The sequence below is a fragment of the Bombus vosnesenskii genome, unplaced genomic scaffold (assembly GCF_011952255.1).
Source record: "Bombus vosnesenskii isolate JDL3184/JDL3185 unplaced genomic scaffold, Bvos_JDL3184-5_v1.1 scf7180000013370, whole genome shotgun sequence".
Lineage (NCBI taxonomy): Eukaryota > Metazoa > Arthropoda > Insecta > Hymenoptera > Apidae > Bombus > Bombus vosnesenskii.
The window spans coordinates 1,109,541-1,134,513 of NW_022883003.1; the positions used below are offsets into that span (position 1 = coordinate 1,109,541).

Below are 24,973 nucleotides of genomic sequence, written 5' to 3' on the forward strand. Positions count from 1 at the left end.
AAAATTTGTTTCGACGAAACTCGGAAACTACTACAAATAGAATGATTGTGTAAATTGATGAACTTAGTATTTTTTAACGACGAATGAGATCATGTAAATTATTTTGTAAAGAATCCATTTGTCTTAGCAACGTATTAAAAATAGCATATTTCTAATCGTTTTTCCAAGTAAATGTTAACAAATTGTCTTAAATGTTTGTTTACAAACACTATATCTGTATGTACAAACTAAATACAAATTTGAATCTTGGCTTTTCCATTACAAAGGATTTATTATATTTGAAATTTTTTGATGCAAAAAAAGAAGTCGAAAATATAGAATAAAAATTTTTCGTTTGAGATTTTTTTTTCGAGAAAATCGACTTTGAATTTTCGCTCGGTACGCGTGCACTTTATCGCGTCTTGTTATACCGGATCTCACTGTAGATCGTTGTCTCGATGGAAAAATTAAAAAAAAAAAATTTTTTATTCTATATTTTCGACTTCTTTTTTCGCGTAGAATCACCCCCTTTCCACTTGTACCACCAGTTACCAACCACCCTGTATATGCTAAACAATGAAAAGAATTGATTTGGTCGTCAGACACTCATTCGTGTTTAAATAATGAGTGCTATAGAAACGATTAATGTCAATTGTACATTATAGTTTTCATAATAATGGTCGCCCTCGAAGAAGCGATTAAAGCATAAATATATTTTATACAACGCACGTTTTATTGTTAGAGCAACTATATTATGATAGTTGGAACGGTTCATTGGAAATTTGTAAAACAAAATTTCATGAAATTTTCTAATTCCTTTGACCAGTTATCTATGTAGTCACGTCGGTACCATGCATATTTAAACATTTGTTCATGTCTAAGACAGGATAATTGATGACGCATCAACGATTGCAACTTTATTATATTATTCCGATGATATAAATTAATATTGAGATTTAAATTAATTGTCAAGTCTGAAAGTCAAGTCTAAAATATGGAATCCATATTTTAGGAAGTATGGAATGGTTGTACAAGTTCTGTTGTACTTTTTGGTATTTCTAAAAATTTTAATGTTTTTCTTTCCGGAATTGTATTCTTTATCAATTCTTCATCATGTCCGCACGTTTTAGGAAGAGGTACACTTCCAAACTGAGTCCTTAAAAGTTCTTTATTTAATTTCTCTGATGTAGATACTGCAACGATGACATTGAGGGCTTAAAATATTGTTTGCTGTACACGCACTCTTTACTATCAGCATTATAATTTGCAATACAAATGACAATTTTCTATCAGCTGATATCGTCGGTTGATTTGTATAGCTGTGAATAATTACTGATGTTGACATTTTAGAGAAATACTGCTATCTTGAAAATCATATCGAATAATTAATTATAATCAATTGTTTTGTTAGAATTCGTCTAAGAACAAGAACGAGTGTATGATAAATAATAATAAAATTAACTGTTTTCAGAACTATCACATATTTACCCTAAAAATAACTGTAAATATTCAAGAAAATTTGTTAACATTTACCTGGAAAAACTATTAAAATTACGCTATTTTTTAATATAGTATTTTATAAAATAATAACAAATAATAAACAAATAGATTCTTTTACAAAATAATTTACATCATCTTATTTGTTATTGAAAAACATTAATTTCATCAATTTATACAATCAACTCTATCAGTAGTAATTTTCAAGAAATTCGTCGAAACAGATTTTCCAGCCCAGACTTTGGGGTTGGTTCTCAATATGCATGATTGCCGATAAAAAAGAAACGGATCAAATATTTTTCTGACAGCTACGTCATATATAAATTTCATTAAGATCGTTGGTAGACACTGCGATATGATGATCTGTTGTTAATTTCCGAGATATGTGCAAGTATCACACGATGAATTCTACGTATAATTGCGCATCCGTGGCAGCGTATACGTTAGTTTGGTAGCCTGCCGCTTCACCACAGTGGTAACAAGATAAAATGACAAAAGATAAAAATTAGATTTATGTTAGGCATCATTTTACCTATTCGCCGCTGTGGCGAGGCAATCGGCAACGAATACTAACGCATATACTGCCATGGACGCACAATTGTAGACAGAATTCTCTGTAGTTGTACCCACAGTTTTGGGAATATGTTGGAAACTAAGGCCGAGCCGCGGTTACACGTGCTGAAACTTTTTTTTCGTAGATAATATCCAAACTACTCAAAATTCCCTTTACGATATCTCCAGCTTTTGCAAAGCCGAGGGAAAAATCGAGTAAATATGTATTCCACGATAACGCTACTGACGACTAACTCAGCTTTAATCTAGTCATCGGTTAATCGATCGGGAATTTTATCATCGATACCTTTGATTATATCAAATTCATTCACTAGAGCACATATTCTTCATTTCCAAATGCTATACCTATCGCCATCAAAAGGTTTTATATTTCTCTTCGCTTTTAAAGCTTCCATTGTCTTTTGCATTAAAGCGCTTCACAAAATATACAGGGTGGTTGGTAACTGATGGTACAAGCGGAAAGGGGCTGATTCTACGCGAAAAAAGAAGTCGAAAATATAGAATAAAAAAATTTTTTTTTTTTAATTTTTCCATCGAGACAACGATCTACAGTGAGATCCGGTATAACGAGACGCGATAAAGTGCACGCGTACCGAGCGAAAATTCAAAGTCGATTTTCTCGAAAACAAAGCCTCGAACGAAAAATTTTTATTCTATATTTTCGACTTCTTTTTTCGCGTAGAATCATCCCCTTTCCGCTTGTACCATCAGTTACCAACCACCCTGTATAATTATTACAGTTTAATCACGCAGAATTATTACAGAAAGGAATACAGAGTTATATCTTATATACCTTATATATATTATAGTCGCCCTTTACATGTCATTTGAACCCTTCAGATATCTTAGTACCCATTTTAAATTTTGCCAAAGTTCTTTGTTACTTGTATTCATATATCTGCTTTAAATATTTACTGCTGTACTTAAATCAAGTGGTGTGCATATCGTTATATATGTTAATAATAATATATGTACTAACAGAAGAGATATACTAATAGCTCTACTATCGTGCATATTAAATTTCTCCAAAGCTGTCTTTATGTAAGCACTTTGATCTAAAGTAATTTTCTTGTTACTGTTTAGAACCTTTAAATAAAAGAAAAAAAATTAAAAGAAAAAATATAATGCCTTTCAAATCTGTCGTGCTAAATTTATTCACTAAATAACTTTTACGATTATTCATTGTTCCACTGTTGACTTTAGCAATCACAAAATCCTCTACGCATATAATATTTCTAGATATATTTGCTTTATCAGTTAATGTAGATACAACGATCAACAGATGAATTTCGAAAATCTTTTTTTATAAAGCTTCTTCAAATATTTCAAACTAATACCTTATTGCCAGTTTTAGACCATAAAAGAAAAGATCGAGCACACACGAGATCATATTCTATATCTCTCTCGTCATATGAAATGGGAGGAAGCTGTTTAATCCTATCGCTCCTTCCCGGCTCAAATTCCTTTTCTATTTCACTTTTATTATCTTGAAATAAAGACTTATTGCCGGTATCCATTTCGATCGCAGGTTTATCAACTTTGCCTCACAATTTTACTTCAGAATTTACTTTTATGCTCGGTTTCAATATGTTTGATTTACCGCTGTCAGACTTACAACCCTTTAAGTAATTTGTTTCATATACAATCGTGTTCCTAACTATAGTAAATTTTCCTAGTTTTATCGTGTACATAAACAGTAGAACTGACATTTTCTAAATATCTTACTCGAGGCTTCCTACCGCGCCACGATTCATATGCTGTTTTATCTTGTTTTAAAGCTTTAGTCGGAATCAATTTGATTAGAATTATAGCAGTAAGGATTAATTCTCCCCAAAACGCGTTTCTCTAAACTAACACCGCTTATCATTGCGCGTGGCTTGTCGTTAATCGGTTATTTCATAACTCCGTTATCGTTCTTATCATACGTTTCCAAACACTATTCAATGGAAAGATTCGTAGAACTGTCGAATGATAATTGATTCCTCTTTGTACACAATGGTTTTCCATCTCATGTGACAATTATTCCTCCTCATTATTGTAATACAAATCGAAAATCTCTAAATTGAATCACCTTATGCAATAAAATCACGAAAACCTGAAACATCTGATTTATACGTAATTAAATTTTTATTATTAATGATTGAAGAAGTGAAGTTCGACCACAAACATGAACAAACATGAAATTTTATCTATTGCTTTTTCACACAGTAGTCGTGCTTGTTTACTATTTATACAAGCTTCGCATAAATTATCATTAGGTATAATTTTGTCAATATGGTTTATATCATCGATCATTTGCTTACTCCTCAATTGTAAAAATTTAGATTTTTCTATGTGCCCTAAACGTTTTGATGCCATAAATCATAATTATTATTTATAGCATCATACGCTTGACAATTATTAGAATTTGCCTCTTTTTCTATTAGTTTCAAAATTAATAACTGTTACTGTTTCAACCATTCGCGATCTCGAAGAAGCGCGCCAACGGGAGTCGTAAATTCCAGTTACGATTCGAATAATCCACGCCATGAATAGATCGATCCCCTATTTCGTTTGGGATAATAGGGGTGGTTGAGTGAGTATAACGCTGTTTTTAACAGGTTACAATATTACCTATTTCCAACAATTCAATAACTTCAATATTTGATACAATTGTGAGGATGTCGACTGCCAAACTACTAGCGAGTACGGAATGAGACTCCTTTTGGCGTTGGCGATTAGACTTCTTTCGATTGACTGACTGTCTGCTGTCGTGTTATTACGGAGGAAAGCTCGGCATGGGTGGGTTTCAGGTACGAAGAAAGTGGATTCGCTGGTCACACTTTTCGTTAGGAAAGTGAGAGTAACGATCCGCGATGCCCATTGGTATGACCAACGTTAATGAATGAGAATAGATGGAGGAAGCCTTCTACCAACGTGGGTGTCACCACTCGTGGGTGACATCGTTCACGAGAAAACCCCGCTTTTACCGTTAGGTAACTACCTGCTTTCTCCGTAATTTGTAAGAGCGCACAATAAACGTAAGGATTATTCTAAGAATCATTCATAAAATAAAACACTTACAGGATTAGAGATTCCTTCAATTTAAAAGGACTACGTTAAAAGCATTAATTTCAAAGTGTTTACGTTTTATGGTGGGTCCTTGGGTTTATTGAGGGTCTGAATAATGGTACGTGGGCCTTTGGCGGCCAGACAACAAGGGATGGCCTGCGGACTGTCGCACATGACATAATAGTTACATTGTGTAACCCTAAACCTATTGACATTTCAGGTATACCTATTGCCATTATGACCGGTCAAATGATCGGTTTTTGAAACAACTTATATGTTTCTTAATATGGAACGAAGACAATAGCCAATTTGATAGTAAAAAAATATAGCTTGTTTTATTTAGGAATAACTGATATATATTTTATTCTTTTCCACCGCGTTCTTTACAAATTGTACGATTCTCAATTCCAAATTCCACATACATATTTTTTACATTTTAAACCATCTTCGAGATTTTGATTTTATAGTTTCGAATTTCTATTTTTTCGCCATTTCAATGGTCCTATCTACGTCGAATTTGGTACTATTATACAGGGTGGTTGGTAACTGGTGGTACAAGCGGAAAGGGGATGATTCTACGCGAAAAAAGAAATCGAAAATATAGAATAAACTTTTTTTATTTTAATTTTTCCATTGAGACAACGATCTACAGTGAGATCCGGTATAACGAGACGCGATAAAGTGCACGCGTACCGAGCGAAAATTCAAAGTCGATTTTCTCGAAAACAAAGCCTCGAACGAAAAATTTTTATTCTATATTTTCGACTTCTTTTTGCGCGTAGAATCACCGCCTTTCCGCTTGTACCACCAGTTACCAACCACCCTGTATATGAAGTTTGCGCCAAACTTCAGAAATCAAAGCGAATATATCGGTTTGCAAGCGATGGCTTCGTTGATTTCTGTTACCAAACCGAATAAACCTTTCCTTTCACGATAACGTTATTTCTGCTTATAACGTTTGAGAAAAATGCCGGATCCTATTTTCTGTTCCATAGAATTGATTTTTTTTTATTTTAATTTCTGCTTTATAATTTGTCCAGCTGAACATTTGGTAAATTAAAAGTGATATGTCTACAATTTTTAACCTCATATACGCCGCGTGCTTACAGAAATGCAATAAATGCGTATAATTTTACAGTAGATAAATCGCATTTAGTTCCCAACACTCGAAACGCCTCTGCTTTTACTGTCATAAAAAAATACCAATCGTTCAACCGGTTAAACGAGCAGTCGTGGTAGGTAAAACAGTCAACGTATTCTTCTCAGAAAATAAACAATAAGAAGAGAAGTGAACATTAAGAAATTCATTGTACGTATATTATAAGAGAAGTCGTGAAGTTAAATGGCGATACGATAATATTGTATGTAAGAAATTCTGAATGAAATTAGAAAAGAAAAAATAAAGTAGGTTTAGTGTTAAGAGCTTACCTTTCGTCTTAGTTTTACTGCTTTTGCTTATCGCGTCTCCTTTCTCATTGACAATAATGGTCACTTCTGTGTGTTACATTTTCTGTACAGATAATATGGAGTTTCCGGATTATAAAGAAAATCCTCGAGAACACCTTGAATACTCATATTACTGGCACATGGATTTTTCTTTCCTTCGTTGCTGTTATAAAAACTTCCTTTTCCCGTTAGGAAAATTTCTCTCAACAAATTCAATTTCTTTGTTCAGATTCAAATTCTTGAAAATGAATCTTTCTTTATTGTTGAGACGATCCGATGGTGCAAAGTGCAAGAGAAAAGCAAGCTTGTTGTTGATATTAGATTGATAATCTCCAGTCGTGAAAACAAAGTCAGACGTGTTGTCTTCTGTTGTTATTGGTTGAGTTGTTTGAACTTTTTGAACGTTACGTTGAACGCTTCTTCTATTGTGGAAACAATTTCTTATTTTGTAATCTTTTCGTTCGCGTTGATGACGCTTTGTAATTGATGCATTCTTCTTGGATTTGCAGAACTGCTTTTGTTTTACACGATTGTTTTTAAATAACTAGAAAATAATCAAAATTATTTTCTGTAGAATTTTGTATATCTGCATGCTCAGCTTGAACAAGTTTTACGCTTATACAACTGCTCTCGTTTCTTAATTTTACTTCAAGATCCAAAAGTTTTGTTTTAACGAAAGTCAAAGTTAAATTCTCGTCAAATAGAGTTGCTATTGCCGCTACTATACCGTCATGTGAGTTATTACATCAAGATGTGACACTAGTCAACAATAAACGTGACGCTTCGTGTTTGTTCCAACTTGTCAAAAATTATTCAATGTTTCACCAGCGATGTATCACCGCTTAGTTTTAATCCCAATAATTTCTTTCGTAGAGCAGATTGAGAGTGGCAAAACTTTTTCTTTCCTGCATGATATCCAAACTATTGAAAATTCCCTTTGCAATACTTGCAGCTTTTGCGAAGCCGGGGAAAGAATCGATCACTTTGATCACATCAATCTCATTCACTAAACCACATTTTTCATTTCCACGCACTATACCTGTCACTATCAAGAGGTTTTATATCCCTCTCCACTTTGAAACCTTCCATTGTCACTTGTATTTCACAAAATATATAATTACAAAAATTATTACAAAAAGGGATACAAAGTTAGTAAACAATGCATTCTGGGCCCGTGACCCGTTAGTTAAAAGCAACAAACTAAATAATAATTATTTAATTTAGTTCACTCCACGTTGAGGAACACACGTCTGCGTGCCCAATTTTCTGCACAAATTAACTGCAACTGACCGAACGAACGAAGAAATGAAATGGCTGACCGCTCGTACTAGGTAAATAGTTGCTATTGTGTCCTCCACTCAGGTCCACTCAGGTCAAAATCCACGCATAACAGAACATTTAGAATACACAGGATTAAGTTCTTGCAATGATTCATCGCACACCCGCACACTCACACTCCTGACGGTAATCCAACATTCAGAATCAAAACAGCCTTTTCAACATTACGTTTCTGTGATTTTCAATTTATGAACTTGTTCGATGTGGCTTCTGAACAACTCAATTACGAGAGATACTCGATACATTACTAAGTGGGAAGGTTCGATTTTAACACTTAGTCGACCGAATAGGGAGATTTCCCCTCTGTGTAGAACATCGTTGCGTGACCGAGCGGGGAGATCTCCCTTTTTAACTTTGTCAACGCCTCTTTTCTTTTTTTTTTTTTTTTTTTTGTTGTTATTATCAGTTATTGTTTACCTGGAATTGTTAATTGCGCCACTTTTTCTGCTTTTATAAAGTACAGTGTATAATAAAATACACGAGTTTAGTGGTGTCAAAATTAATGAAGAAGTTACACTATCAGTTATTTCTAAATAAAATTATAATTGAACGATATCACACTGTAAAAAAATGTTAAAATGCATTATGAATTTTTAATTTCACGTTCAAGTCGTGTTATTTATCTTTAGCTGTCTTTAATGTTTTTAATTTTACCTATATTTTTTTATACTTTTAATTTGATGTTTTGTATAAACAATATGTGAAATCGTTAAACAAAATCATTACCACAAAATATAATTGGCCAGTTAAGTAATTTTTAGACTTCTTTGTTTTTTAAGTAGTAAACATTAGTCTTCGATACTTGGAAAAATGCGCGGTAGACAGCGTATAGATTGGCTTGTCCGAGCGCGGTGGACAGCGTATAGCACGCTGTGGCGTGCTCGGTGGCTAAGTATTAATACGTTAGGGAATTAGGCGATCGAGTTCCATCTTTGCATAGAGCGACCAAAACACCATCGTAAAACTGTAAAATTGTCCTCCGTTGAACCGAAACGAAGGGAAAATGCGTCGTTTAACGACCAGATAGATTGTAAGTTGTAACGTTTTCATCAGCATGTAAATAAACTTAATCAAACGGTGATTGTGCGATAGCTGTTCGAGACGCAACGATATCTCTGTAAATGTATTTCACGGAACAGCGAAATCGTATATAGGTACATACAGTATCGCAGAAAAGTCTTAGGTGATCTATAATAGCAATCTCATGAACTACATTTTTAGGAAATATTTTCATAGAATGTTGATAAAAATCTTTAATTATCGCCTTTGTGACATTACTCGTGTTTATAATTCTTCCTGATTTATATATTTTAAAAATAGTTTCACGGGTTTGTAGAAATTTTCTTATTTTGCCAGCTAAAAGACAAATTGTTGTATTGTATTTAATATAACTAATTAGAATAAAGAAATTGGTAGGAAGAATGTCAAACGAATATTTTTATTTGGCAAATCTAAGACTTCTGCACGGTACTAAACGTGCAAAATAACTAAGTTTAGAAATAGGTCGCGCTTCGTTTTGTACGTTGACACGTGAAGATATGTGCTTTGTTTTATTGTTTGTATAAATCTAGGTTGAGATTAGGTACGTTACTATTTCTTGTAGACGTATGTTAGAATCAGAAAATTAAAGCGCATTGCACGCGCCACAACAATGCGAATATACCATGACGAATACAGAGAAATTTGCTTCCCCGTTTCTTTCATCATTTTATTTTCTTTTTTTTTTTTTTAATCTAACGAAAAGATCAGTTTTATAACACAAATAAGCACAGCAGTAACTTTGTGACGAATTATTCTTTAAAGTTACTTCACTTCCTTAACTTTGCCTACTTTCACCACGGTAGATCGGATCGATCTTGATACAAATCGCAATTTAATTTTAAACGTTAATGCGCGACCAATACGCTGTAAAACCAATGAGTGGCGAGAATCATACACGTAGATCTTTTTAACTTAACAATAAATGTCCGTGATTGATAGTGACCTTTTTCTTTTTTAATATGATTAATAATTGACGATAGGATGAAACTTAATCGATTTTATTGGGTCGCGAAATTCAAACGGCGTTTCATACATACCATTAATTTAATGTTTAATTACAACACCAAATTATATACTGATAGAAGAATGCAAAATAATAGAAATAAAAGAAATAGCATTAAAAAGAGCAGCAAGGTACGAAGAGAAAGCCCTAGAATCAAAAAAAGAATTAGTAAAGGAGTGTATGAAGGAAAGAGAGAGAGAGAGAGAGAATGGGGGAATGGACAGGAAGGGAAAAGAGCAAGAAAGAGAAAGACGGGACTAGAAGAGGTGAGAAAAGGAGGGACGCAGATAGAAACAGGAGAGGAGCAAGAAAGGATGGCAGCAGACCAAATTACAGAAGAAAGAAGAAAGAAAGAAACAGAAGAGAGGGGGAGAAGGATAAGGGAATCCAAGTATGATATACATTACAAAAACGTAACCAAAGAAAAATTACCAAAGTACTTAGAAGGGAGGATGAAGTGGAAGGACAGAAGGATACTGGCAGGATTCAGATGCGGAAACGAGACCAAAGCAAGGGAATACTGGAAAGAAGGGGGGAAAAAAGATGTAGACTATGCAGAAGGAAAGAAGAAGACCTAAGACATGTAATAGAAGAATGTGAAATAACGGGAGGACCAAAGGACATAGAAAAACGCTAAACGAGACTGGAGAAGGTTTAGCAATAATAGAGAAGAGAAGGGCAAACGACAAGAAGGAGGCACAGCAAGGAGGCTAAAGACCAAAGTTGTAATAGTTTTTAGTCATTAGTTGCTAATTTATAATTCCTAATTTTTAGTTTTTAGAGGTAGAATAAGTAAGGTAGTGCAATAGAATAGAGTGGAAAAGAGGGGAGGTAGACATGTAAGAAGAGAAACAGACATAAGAGATGTAAAACCGAAAGTTCGTCTAAAGCCGAAAGGCACGGACTAAGCAATAATAATAATAATAATAATAAATAATATAATGTTTAATTTTTATATTTTTGTGATATCTACAAAATGTGCTTTAGTGCACAAAATATTGAAGACATATTCATATAATATTAAGAAGAGATTAATTATGTATATTTATATATTCCGTTATGTAAACGTAAATATACATATTTATTCAATTTTAAAAAACAAATATTTTTTCCGAGTTATTACGAGGAATATCTATTTTATATTAGGAACAAAATATTTTCTTCGAAGAAACCAGAAATATTTATTTTATATATTAAAAGTAAAATATTTTGCTTTTAAAACATTGAGAGAATTATATTTGTATCTTCAATTTTGTTAACAATATTATGTTTTATTTAAAAAAAATTAATTATTAAAAAAAACAAAAAGCTTCTATCGACTTTAGTTCATATATTCCCCGGTCATACAAAATTGCAATAAAAGCAAGTAACTCGATAATTGAAACTGTCCAAACACTTTTTAAAACACTTATAACATGTTTGTGTTGCTTATCAAGTGGTTCTTTGGACATTTTTCTCCTTGCTATCTGACGATTTCCCTGCTTCTTCACTTTCACCTGACTCGAGAATTTCAATTCCATCCTTGTTTTGACGTAATTCGTTTTCATTTTCTTCACAATTTGTGCCAGAGCACGCCTCACTTATACTTATTATTTTCTCAATATGTTATCTCCTCTTCTAGACACATTCTGATGCACATAGAAGGGCTATTATTTGTCAAAACAATGAAAGGTTGCATTTCACAATATCACTGATACCCAAAATTCTCTTCTAATGCTTGTCTCTTCCTAGGGGTTTCCTCTATAATATTTTTCTTTATAACGTAAATACGAAGAACGTTTTCTCAGCCACGTTAGATTTTTATGAATACCACTATTGAGGACAGTACACATAAGTAAACAAGAGTAGCTACAACTGATGATACTGACAACAATAGTCAACGACCCATGGTATGTCAGAAACGAGGATATATGCAAAGACATAAAAATAGCAATGGTCAAAGTCGAAATCGGTAGGTATGCAGAAAAATACAGGAGAAGAACGGCAATACATCAAAACCAGCTGGCTGCTGAAGCGAGAAAGACTTTCATAAAAAGAAGACTTAAAAAAAAAAAAAAAATAAACATCTCACTGACGTCACTAAAGAAAGAAAGTATATAAACTCGAAGATGGTTTCGCTAGGGGTAGCCTTCCACATGTTATTTAGCAATTACACTAGGAAAATTTACAGAATGTCTAGCTGGACAAATTGTAAAGTACAAAAAAAAACAACGTTAGGTTTGAGATATTCGAAGTATCGCCGCTGTATTGTTTATGTCTACTTCTGATGTTCATTTTTTCGAAAAATTAACACTTTCGTCACGTTTATATTTATTGAATTTATTAATGCTTTGATTAGCGAAGTTAATTTACTAGCATTAATGCTTAATTTACGATCGTGTCAAGTCGACGCGTATCCGTAGAGATAGCTATACCAATTATTATTTAATTCAAATTTAAAAGTTTCAAAGAAAATGAATTGTGTATATATATATATTTGTCTCATTAAATGGATAAAAGTTAGTACAAGTGGTGGAAGAGAAATCTAAACGGTTTATGTATTTTTCCTCGTGAAATTCGAAATGTGTCAAAATAACGTGTGCCGTAAACCTAGCGATAAAATTTTCGGTTTATAATTATTAATATATTTGTAAACGACTTGTACAAACATTTGAATATTTTCATGAGTCATTATAATTACCTGCGTGAGTAACTCCTACTAGAACTTATTTTTCTGTTTATTGCTCTGTTGTTTGTTTGCTGGGCTCAGGAGCCGGCTGTATGACTAAAAATCTACTAGTATATTGTTGTTGTGAGTGACTAATAGTAGTAGAGGAGGAACAATAATAGGCTTCATGCAGTACCGATTACGAATTTAATGTGTTCCAATGATCCTGGTATTTTGTGCGAAAGAATAAATCGAAAATATGCAATAAACTCTTTTCATGTTCCGCTTCGTTTTTGATAAACTTGAATTTGAAAGTGTGTATGGATATGTGAATTTGGCTAATTACCAACTAAGTATGAATGAATAATCAGCAAGTATGCGCGAAAATAAGTCGAAAAAATAGAATAACTTCCTTTTCTTCTGAGACCTCGTTTTGAAGACAACTGAGATTGAATATTTTTAATTAAGAATTAAAAGTCAATTCCCATACAGCTTGATACGCGTGTACTTCCCAAATTTTCAAACTCGATTTCCCAAATTAACGAAAATATTCGAAAATATAAACAAACTTTATTCTACTCTATTCTATTATATTTTATTTTATACTTTAGACTTATTTTTCCAGGTAGAATCCCACTCTAGCTAATTCATTACTAACAATGATATAGCATGTACAGGGTGGTTGGTAACTGGTGGTACACGCGGAAAGGGGGTGATTCTACGCGAAAAAAGAAGTCGAAAATATAGAATAAAAATTTTTCGTTTGAGGCTTCGTTTTCGAGAAAATCGACTTTGAATTTTCGCTCGGTACGCGTGCACTTTATCACGTCTCGTTTGTAACGGATCTCACTGTAGATTTAAAAAAAAATTAAAAAAATTTTTATTCTATATTTTCCACTTCTTTTTTCGCGTAGAATCACCCCCTTTCCGCTTGTACCACTAGTTACCAACCACCCTGTATATTACGGTATTAGATGCCAGGTAGTAAACAACCGCCGTCTATGCACAGATCAAATATTTTTTTACCACAACTGTTCAAACTCTTTTTAACATAAATTAATATACGAATATAACCTAGAAGATGGTAAAAGTTGGAAGGTTCGTGTTGGGTTTTCCCAAAGTTCGGGCGAAAGTAACCCACATAACTTTGATGATAAGAGAAAGAGAGAGATGAGTCAATGTCGAGGTTCTATTGTACAATAATTTACTAAGTAAATAACTGAGCAATTTTTAACATGTCCCAGCAGGAACTCTGAATCATTTTTACCATGGGCTACCAGCTGTTCCGAAACTATTTGTAATCGTATTTACAATGTCGCAGCACCTGCGACAATAACGTTGTTAATTCCATTTGCGCTGTTGCAGCGACGGAGACAACAGAGTGCAGAAGGTTAATCATTTTTAAAACGAATAGATCAAATAAAAAGTAATAAATAAATAATTTGTAAAATTTAATTTGTTTTATTAGCAAGCTTATTACTGTTTTCTAAAGATACTTATTAATTTATGAATGTTTAATTCATGACTGGTGAAATTTTACTGGTAGTATTAGCTCAATCGTGCAGGAAGGTCTATGATTATTAACTGAGTTTTTAAAACAATTTTATGTTCAGTTGCGCTTAGTACGTAACGCTATCTTTTGATATGCGTCGTTGCATCATTCCTTATTTTTATTACAGGCTGATATTTTTCTAAATGATATTCTGATTGATTTTTTGCTCCTTTTATATGTATACATATTGTATTGTATATAATATTTATTATATATATATACACATGTATTCACGGTGATTTATGCATTTTTGTGAAAACACAAACTTGTAATGTTAGATAACAAGTTCTCTTTTATTTATGGTAAAACGATGAAAGAATCGATTGTACATCTGCCATGTCTCCTTATAAACTTATAAGCGTTTCATTGCGATTTATCGCTAAATTGCAATGGTTACCACCTATGCAACACTTGCGATTTTTTCGAAATGTCGTAAAATGAGATATTTAGTATTTCATAACTTAATTAAGTGAGAATAAATAACAAAAAAAAAAAAGAATAGTTATATTATTTCTAATCTCTTCAAGAATCCTCGAAAGAAATTTGTTACTAGTACACCGTGTATATGATGACTCTTTCTGCAAATTATTTTCCATTTGACTATTTATACACTAACATACCACTTATGTTATTTGCGATATAAATTTTCTTATCTTAAACATATTTAGTAACCTGACTGTAACACGTGAACACTTCATATAATCTCTTAGTAACCACCAAGGCTGTTCAGCAAAATAAGGATTATAAAAAACCGAGGTTACTTAACAGGTCTTCCCGAGGAAGCAACGTTGAAGTACAATATCAAATCAGAGCATTTACCAATTAAATAAAGAAAAATATATAAATATGGGTGATATATATTTTTTTTCTTTATTTAATTAATAAAAAAAAATAATATATATAACACGTGAACACTTCATATATTCTGTTAGCAATCATCAAGGTTGTTCAGGAAAATGAGGATAATAAAAAACCGAGGTTACTTAACAGGTCTTCCCGAGGAAGCAACGTTGAAGTACAATATCAAATCAGAGCATTTACCAATTAAATAAAGAAAAATATATAAATATGGGTGATATATATTTTTTTTCTTTATTTAATTAATAAAAAAAATAATATATATAACACGTGAACACTTCATATATTCTGTTAGCAATCATCAAGGCTGTTCAGGAAAATGAGGAAAATAAAAAACTGAAGTTATTTTTAACAAGTCTTCCTAAGGAAGCAATGATGAAGTACAATATCAAATCAGAGTATCTACCAATTAACATGTTGACGCCGGCGTGCGCCATCGGCGGCTTACACGTCTCTGTCCCGAGGAGCGGCGATGGGTCACACATGTATTTCACAAAACAGGTTTATATTATTTTATCTCAACATTATAAGCAGACATACGATAGTAAAAACATAACAATTCAATATTATAAAATTAACATAATTATTTCCTTTCTTCATGTAATCTTTTAAAACAAGTTAGGCAGAGTGCCTGTGGGGTTCGCTATTAATGAAAATGATAAATAATTTCTTCGCGAAATTTTAAAATTTTAATACTTTTAGTATCCCATTTTCTATGTACGCACCACGCATTTACGAGGCAAGACCCACATATTAATTCCATTACAATTTTTTTATACCATTTTATAGTTCCGCTCAAACAACTATAATAAGATGACATCCGATCGGATAGATCAAACCCCTTTTTAGCATCATTATAAAAGAAAAAACAATGTTTGGCTTCAATTTACTATTTTTCCTCTGAACAATAACACATCTATGATTTTTGGAAGTAGCTAGCATACATACTGACCTTTTGTCAGTCCATTTTACGTAACTTAACACTATTTTCGTCGTGCATGTTCTTTACGCGCGCCGTTGTTCTCCGACGAACATGCATGACTATTCTTTTCTTCTGTACGGAATTGAAAAATTTTTGGATTCTCGCTATAAACGCTTCTTATAGAAAAATGTTCACAGAATTGCGTGCGATGCTCAGAATTCGCGTCAGACCTCTACTTTTTGAGAAAAATCGAAAAGAGTACAAAATTAGGGCCAAAGCTGGTCCCACCAGCTTTACTTAACATTTATAGATCTATGCAAATTGATATTGACAAACTATTGTATATCAATGTATTAGTTAAAGTCCACGGAGTTAATTGAACCCAACAGGAATCGTATAGCTTTTGTAATTTTGCTGTAAATTGAGGTCAAAGTTGAAAAATTGCGGTCGTGTCGAATAGTCTAATTCGGCGCCGCTCCACGGAGAAAACCGTGAATATCGGCGCCGGTGTCAACGTGTTAAATAAAGAAAAATATATAAATATGGGTTATCATTCATTGTGTGTATATATATATTTTCAATATGTACATTTTTTTAATATACAGGGTGGTTGGTAACTGGTGGTACAAGCGAAAAGGGGCTGATTCTACGCGAAAAAAGAAGTCGAAAATATAGAATAAAAATTTTTTTCTTTTTAATTTTTTTTTTTTAATTTTTCCATCGAGACAACGATCTACAGTGAGATCCGTTACAAACGAGACGTGATAAAGTGCACGCGTACCGAACGAAAATTCAAAGTCGATTTTCTTGAAAACAAAGCCTCAAACGAAAAATTGTTATTCTATATTTTCGACTTCTTTTTTCGCGTAGAATCACCCCCTTTCCGCTTGTACCACCAGTTACCAATTACCCTGTATATATATTTTTAATTTTTCGTTTGAGGCTTTGTTTTCGAGAAAATCGACTTTGAATTTCCGCTCGGTACGCGTGCACTTTATCACGTCTCGTTAGAACGGATCTCACTGTAGATTTAGAAAAAAAATTTTTTTAAATTTTTATTCTATATTTTCCGCTTCTTTTTTCGCGTAAAATCACCCCCTTTCCGCTTGTACCACCAGTTACCAACCACCCTGTATATTAAAATGCTGACTTTTCTCGTTGGTTAGATTCAAACAAAAATTACATTCAGAATTTCTGAATAATGAACTCACTGTTTTTAATATCAATAATAAATACCGAAAATGTAAATACTTTTTGGAAAATTGTAGCAACAATGATACCATTTGATTATTACATCTAAGTAATTATTTTGTTAATGTGATATTTAGATAATGCCCAGTGCTAAGATGTAATACACGCTGTTTGCTACTTTCTTCCCTTGTTTACAGCGTTCAAGGAATATATTTTTAGTTAAACCTCTGTATACTTTCTTACTCACTAAATAAATACGAAACATCCCGTAATGGTCTTCTTTTACCGTCGTGTAACGGTATTGAGCAGTTCAAAGCCGGTTATGAGAGGGTGTGTCTTACGACAGTAGTGAGAGTCGACCGGGATAGGACAACGCAGGTACCTGTTAGGGTTACTCATGACGCATCATTTACCCCCGAAAACTGATTTCTATACTTTACAGTTTTAAGCGGCAGTATAAAAGGCCCTAAGGGTTGCACACTTAGTTCAGTACGTCTGAAGTGCTTACATGGTCTACGTGTAGTGCCACTAGTGTATACCAGAAGTTCTCCGATCGTTTCGACAGTTTTCCTATTTCGTCGCAGTTAGAGAGTTTGGTCTCCATCCACGTACACGAACGTTGGCTTCCGATTCGTTTTGTTTTGCTCTTCGTCGACCGAGATAAAACGCGAATCGACTTGTCCGTTGGCTGTTGACTAGTTATATCAATAACAAACATTACTTCGAATCGTGGAAGATATGTAAGTAAACACATAGTAATGTGGTAGTAAGAATATTTGTCACGTTCCGTAGCATATTTTGAAAGACTTCCTACGAGCGGTGAGATATGACACGAGCAGAATTTCGTGTGTACCACGTGGTGCGGTTCTATTACGTGACGGCAACGAAATATTGTAATCGTTTTACTCGAGTCAAATTTTTCAACGATAACTTTGTTGAAGATATTTTTAATGAGATTGTAACTTTTTCTACAAATTTCTTGACATTCTTCCGATACGATTTTAACATGTATATAATCTATTAGTTTACTATTGGATAGAAACGTAACTAAATTAAGGATATGGTATTCTGTCTAATAGATAGATAGAAGTAGGAAGCTGATGAGAATTTCAACTTACCATATTAATAAACATTGAAAACTAAATTTAGTTCCGGATAAATCATTTATCGTGTATTATTTATCCGGATAAATAATATACCGAAAACAAGTAAAGACGAGTTTATACTGTTCATTTTGGTGAATCACAGCAGCTGAAACGACGTATGAAAGCGTCGTTTTTCGATGAATCAACATCGTGAATTCGGCTTTACTTGCTACATGACTAAACTGCCGGTCGCGTCTGAACCAGCTTAACCGGGCTACTATCGAACCAAGGAAGGTTTAAAGATTCGGTTTCACGACCTCCTCCGTCATGGTTTCCTATTGCTCGGCAGAAGCATATCTGTTTTTCTCATAACTTCTACCCTTTTCTTTGTGTCCTACTCAGAACAAGTTTACAACGATGTAGAAATTAACAAGCAGTTTATTTATCGTTATAGATGGTACAGAATCGGAAAAAGTAAAGTTCGAAGATTCGAGGGACTTAACGAGCGGATCGACTGGAACGGCCGGCAGCAGCAGCAACAAACGCGCTAAGAACAAGAAGAGACGTGAAATGCAACAGGAGTTCACGCATTCGTGGATGGTGGGTGTGCTGAAGGGACACACCGGTCCAGTTCTGGATATGAATTTTTCCAGTAACGGCAGATTTCTCGCAAGCTGTGCCGAAGGTATGTACCGATACAGTTTAAGAAAATTTGTCCTACGAGAAGTCATTATCAGCATCTCTCTTATCGCTTTAGCGTTACATTTCTCTTACGCTCTAAAATGCCCTATATGGGAATTTATAGGGTAAGAGCAGAGACTAACCTTGCAATATAATTTATGAATTAATAATATTTTGGTATACTGATTACATCACTAAGATTAAATAGGTCGCGTTGTTGGTTAGAAGATTTCGATTATTAAGTATTTCGATTATCTGGAAAAGTTGCACAACGTTAAGTGGAAATTTCTAGCGAAGTTGAAAGGCCTCGAAGAGAGTCGCACGAGTCGTAAATCAAACGACGAGATTCATTTTGGAGATTTCTGACGATGAATGCTACGTTATTGGCGTGTGCAACAATTACCGCTATTGCGCGAGAAAAGCGATAAAAAAGTTATGTCTCTGATAAAGTCATCCGAAGGACAATCTTTCTTTTTTTCCACTTCTGTTTCTCTCCTCGACGTTTCTTTCAACTATTTCGATATACACGGCATACAACTCCGTTATAGCAGAACGATATTTTCTTTTTATTCAAGAAAATTGTTTATGTCTTCGTCGGTGACGCGGCGGACCTTTTTAATTTGCATGTGTCATCGTTACCTTGTTATTGTGCCAGTAACAATAGCCGATCTCTGTCTTTGCCTGTACCGTTTCTACAATTAAAACCTATGTACTTACATGTCTCTTGACGTTTTCTTCGACTCGATTCATGCGCAACACGTGGCATATAAACGTAACCGCGATAAAAATTATACCCACCTTCCTGAAGTTGCGATATTAGATATACAAGATGTATTTTAATACGAATCATAATCTTTGGAAGAAAAACACTTTCTTATGTGACAAATGACAGTATATCACTGCACCGCGGATGTTCGTACTTTTATAGAAAAATTAAATGCGCGCAAATTATCCAAAGTAGGTAAAACATGCGGTATAATATTCAGAAGGATTATTTAGGTTTTACATTGACTCATTAAAGTACTTGAATATCCTTGCCATTGAAAATTTTTGAAATTGAATTGAATTTTTTGAAATTTCATTATCAATTTCAAAACGTTAAAACATAATAATCAAACTAACTCGGTATTAAACTAATATTATTCATTTCTTACAAAGTATCCTGGCTTTATTACCTATTTTTTAAATCTTACATCTTCGAATTTATCAGATTATTCCCTTTCTCGACTCCTTCGTATTAAAATACTTCTTTCTAGTCGCAAAGTCAACGAAACCGTGGATTTGTTGATATGATCATCATACATGGTAGGAAATCTTCCGTATAAAACTCGCAGAAAGGTTTTTTATCCGCTTACTTTTATTCGTATAAATTTGAATTTTCATAAATATTCGTACTCTGCTTACTTATTATTATTAAATATTCGTGTTACTCGTTACTACAGCTTCTTCGTCTAGCTACACGAACACAGAAGTAGACGGGCAAAATGTAGGTCGTTTGAGTGAAATCAAGCTGTTCCGAGCAAACTCCTTGATTTCTTGATAGACATTATCCTGTCCCGATCGCTTTTTCTTTTACACCTCACCAATCTGGATTTATATGTATTACCGTTTCTTTGTATTATACTTCCTTGTGTGCTCGGAAAGGAGCAATGGATGACTCTCAAGCGCTATGATTAAACGCTATTTGCCCTTTTTTTCTTCTTCGTGAATCGATCCAATTATCTAAAGAAGGACGAACATAGAGAAAGTATGAAAACGATGGAAAAATCGCTCGCATCGAACGACTACTTTCACTATTTCATCTTTGAAATCGGAACAGGATTAAACGCCCGTATTTCTCATTATCACCAACTTATACACGTATCATCGATATAATCGCCACTAGCTAATTGATATTCAATTTGTACAACCGTAAAGTATGTTAAAGTACTTATGTTAGATGGATTTCGTAACGCGCCATGTAAGGATTCAAATATTTAAACAGTTCGTTGTGTCGTATCCTTTCATGGTTTTACGCGATGACGATCGTGGGTGACCCGTTGACCATGAAAGATTTTCGTAAAGCGGCGTCCACTTCTCTTACCGGTGAGTTTCTCTTCTCTCGCTTCTCCCGCCGCGTTTAACCTCGAATCCAGAGACGGGGCACATCGTGCCACGTGTGTACGTGCATGCCCTCACGAGACATACCGAGAAACGTGAGTAACAAAAGGACTTCAGCTTCGGGCTGCTGTGCTTCATGAAAAAGACGCCTTTTAACTGGAATGTCCACGACCCTAGTTGTAATACCTTTCGCCATCGTGTCGCTTAGAATTCTTCTTCTGCTCAGCTTATATCTTTCCTGTGTATACTTTTAATTCTTCACTTTTGCTCCTTTTTTCTTTCTCTTTTTTTTTAAGTATTTCATATTTGTGATTTCTCTTCTAACACTGTGACTAGCTTCGAGAATAACTTTTACGACTCATGAAAAAATTTCGATACTTATCATAGAAACATTTTATGGATACATCGTGTGTGTATTATACAAAGCATTTTGAAATTTCGTTAGCACTGCGATGAGACGCGACTATTACGATTATATTAGTAAAATTACATTCATATGGTTACATTCCGCATGGTAGAAGAATTTTTATTCAGTGTTTACTTGTGATAAATATTTGACAGCTTTTATGGACATTTCGCGATTCAATAATCATAGTAACCGTGTCTCGTTGCAGTGGCAACGAAATTTTAAGAAGTTATTTAACGCTACTTTCGATCATTAAATGCTGAATGATTTTACGCATTTACGGAATCGGTCACTTCATACGTAGTAATTTAGTAGTACTGCGCTATCTCTAAACAAAAAATGATGCATACATAAAATTAGAAATATTTATGTAACAATAAGACCCGGTCACGTTTGTTCGATTACTTCCAGCAAAATAATATGCTTAATTCCTCGCGAAATATTTGCCATTGTATTATCGTTGAAAAACATTCAGTAATTAATGTGAGTCATCACTTACGGCCGCCTTAACCACGAAATCGTGTATTGTGAATCATTCCCTCTTTCGCGCGAAACAGTAATCACCAATGATCGTAAAATACACCATGTAGCGCCGGTAGAAAGTCACGGTTATTCTTTAAACATTCTTCCGTTTCCGATCGACGAAACAGTCTCGAAATGCGAGTCGCGATCGAAAATAATCTCGGAAATGTCCGTGGGTTGGCACATAAATTTAGAAAACGGCTAGTGAACTTGCGCCGTTTCTCAAATCGTGTCTTTCATTGCACTATCATTACCTTGCTAACGCATTTGGATGAATTTCTTATCATTTCGGTATTCTTCGTATCGATGTCATTTCAAAGTTCTCCGAATCATTCGTAGCCTTTGATATATTATGTTTTCCGTTTTATTTCACCTGCGAAGCATTTACGTGATATTGGTATTATCATACAGAGTGTTCCACGCAAATGGGCTAACAATCAACTCGACTTAAAGCTTAGAAGATTAAAAAAAAGAGAAAAAAAAATGAAAAGAGAAACGAAGAAAAATAAAATGGTTTCGAATGACGTAAGATTTTAAGATCACGACTATTCTTAAATTGTGCTGCAGATTTGTTTTTATTTCCTATAAAAAATATTAACACACTTAGGTCAGAAATTGATCATATAGCTTAGAAAATCTTTAAATTTGCCGTATTAAATACAAGGAAACACGCGTTGCTTATTCTTCCGTATCTTTCTATTACTACAACTTCTGAGAAATTGAAGTAAAAATATTTTTTTAAGTAACCATGTTCAGCATTATATTATACTAACTATAGCAGTGTTATAAAGAATCTTAAATTCAGCGAAGAAAAATGAAGTCGAGGCAAGGAAAATGATAATTTCAGGTTCCTTTATTTTCGAAATAAAACGATAGATAAGACACTTTGATTAAGTAAAATCATCAACATTTAAATAGCGATATCGATCGATCGATTATCCCGAATTTAATTCCACGAAGTGATATATAGAATTCGGGGCCACTGGCTGGTTGCTGCATTCGCTATCACCTTTCTGATGCGCGAACGTAACAAGCGTAGTTGTAACAACCTAATAATAGCGCGACGTGGGAAATTCTCTGGCCTTAAATCAAGCCCACACACCGAAGCAACAGACAGTTTATGATTACGCTACGGACTCGATGAAACGACTCGTCGTAAGTCGATAATTCGATGTGCGAGATTAGCGGATCGACGATCATCAAAATCACTGCTTCTGTTTCTCAAGCTTCCGATCCGCACACTTTCAATTATTTGCCGATATCGCGGCCCGCGCTTAAATTCGATGATTTTAAAAATCAAAATGCCGTATGGTGAGGTTTTGAAGGTTGAGGATTTATCGGCTGTTTCTATGATTTTTCATTTAAGTTAGAGACGAGTATAAGTGAACGTAAATAAAGTAAACGAAAATGCGTTTTTAAAACGTTTTCTAAATGCTAATTTAAGTTAGTTTTACCTCGTAATTATTTCAGTAAATCAATCGACATATCAGCCTCTGAATTTTTTTATCAAATGTTGGGAAAATTACCTCGTAGCAGTTCTTCTTCTCTATCTCCCACTTTGGCCGCAGCTAGCATTCACACGGATACCGGGATTTGCTCGAATAATCAAACTATGCGAGGAGCAACGCGTGGCAGCCGATGATTTCATTAAATGACGCAACGGTACATATCGACGCCGGTCATTCCTGCGAACGGGGATACCGTTTTCCGTTATCCGAGTCACCGCTCAGATTTCCTCGTCTCTCCTTCGTCCTTCGTTCCATTTTTCGCTTGTCATCGCTCGAAAGCGCGGGGAATCTCTACTGATCGCGTCCATCTCTCTCTAGAAACTGGATTACTTGTTTATCGCTATTAAATTATTTCTATGCAATACTTATTCAACGTCTTCTTCGTAGAAATCACCGAGAAACCGATAAAATTATCACAAAGTTGAGGTAATCCTACTTTTCTCTTTGGCGTTCTTTCTTCGCCTTCTTTGGCCTTCTTTCTGAGACGTCACTGCTGACGTGGTATTATTTATATTGATTTCGTTCATAGGATGATTTTGAAGAAGGACGTATCAACGTTGTTGCGATCTATACATTTTTATTGGGTTAGTGGGGAAGCGATGTGGCCTTTATATATGTAAAAGTCAGTGAACATGCACGTGTGTCGTATTTAATCGACTATGTTACAGTGGCCCTGTAAACTATCTTTTTTTTTATTCGTTCAATGGTATTTTCAATCGATTGCTCAAAAGAACCAAGTAATATTTGAACACTATTTTGTATCATTCTACATTTGTCGTATATATTATTGTATATGTGTTGTTTGAGAGATTTGTATACTTTATATAAATCTACATGTAGTTTCCATTTCCCTTAATCACGTTTAGTAAATATAGGAAATTGTACAAAAATCCACGAAATACTAAGAACTTTTTTATATTTTGCTCAAACTTCTGATACTTTTTAACGCCCAAAAAATGCAATTGAGTAGAAAATTACCGAAAGTTCTGTTTCTCGTTTTGTTCTTTGATGATTCGTACACTCGAGGTTCAACATGTCTGTGTTCTATTAGTAATCTTGAGAAATGTAGAAACACGGTAAAATATACCACGTGTAAATACCAGAACATGCCAAGAAATGTATAGGTGATACGAAAGTATGTAGTATTTATTATTAGATAGACGTACTGAAATTGGAACTTCTAATATTTAAGGCATATAACAGTTAGGATTGGATTTAAAAGCAATCTTGTAATTTTGTAAGAAAGTACCAAAGAGATATATATTAAATATTTCGTTTTAAATCCAACTTTAATATAACATCATCTTATACATACATAATACAGCATGATTGACCAAACAAATAAACTTCATAGTTTCACAGCTGTTTCTGTCGAAATCGTAAGCCAATTTTCTGAAGTTCTCTGTCACATGACTCGCTCTAAATAAACATTTCCCCAAATTGTATGCAATCGTTTACAGTAGACACGCCGTCTCTTCAAGTCGGATACATTTTCTTTCAAATTCAATTAATCTAAAAAAAACCTTTCGATTTTTAAACAATTGCACACTCCGCATCCGTTGAAAGATTTCTT

At 34.0% G+C, this 24,973-nt stretch overlaps 1 protein-coding gene and 1 long non-coding RNA gene across 3 annotated transcripts in view; one reads left to right on the forward strand and one right to left on the reverse strand.

The window, feature by feature from the left end:
• The window catches only part of LOC117237337, a 36,350-nt gene that overhangs the window by 7,264 nt on the left and 4,113 nt on the right, over window positions 1-24,973 (forward strand). For both annotated transcript variants that reach the window (XM_033501173.1, XM_033501174.1), the window contains one exon: window positions 18,638-18,868. In XM_033501173.1, the coding sequence (XP_033357064.1) occupies window positions 18,638-18,868 (231 nt within the window). The remainder of the gene's footprint in view (window positions 1-18,637; window positions 18,869-24,973) is intronic.
• On the reverse strand, window positions 21,249-23,614 carry LOC117237348. Its single transcript, XR_004493992.1, has 2 exons — window positions 23,419-23,614; window positions 21,249-22,265 (listed from the first exon to the last, which is right to left on the reverse strand). It is a non-coding gene; the product is annotated as an uncharacterized LOC117237348 (long non-coding RNA).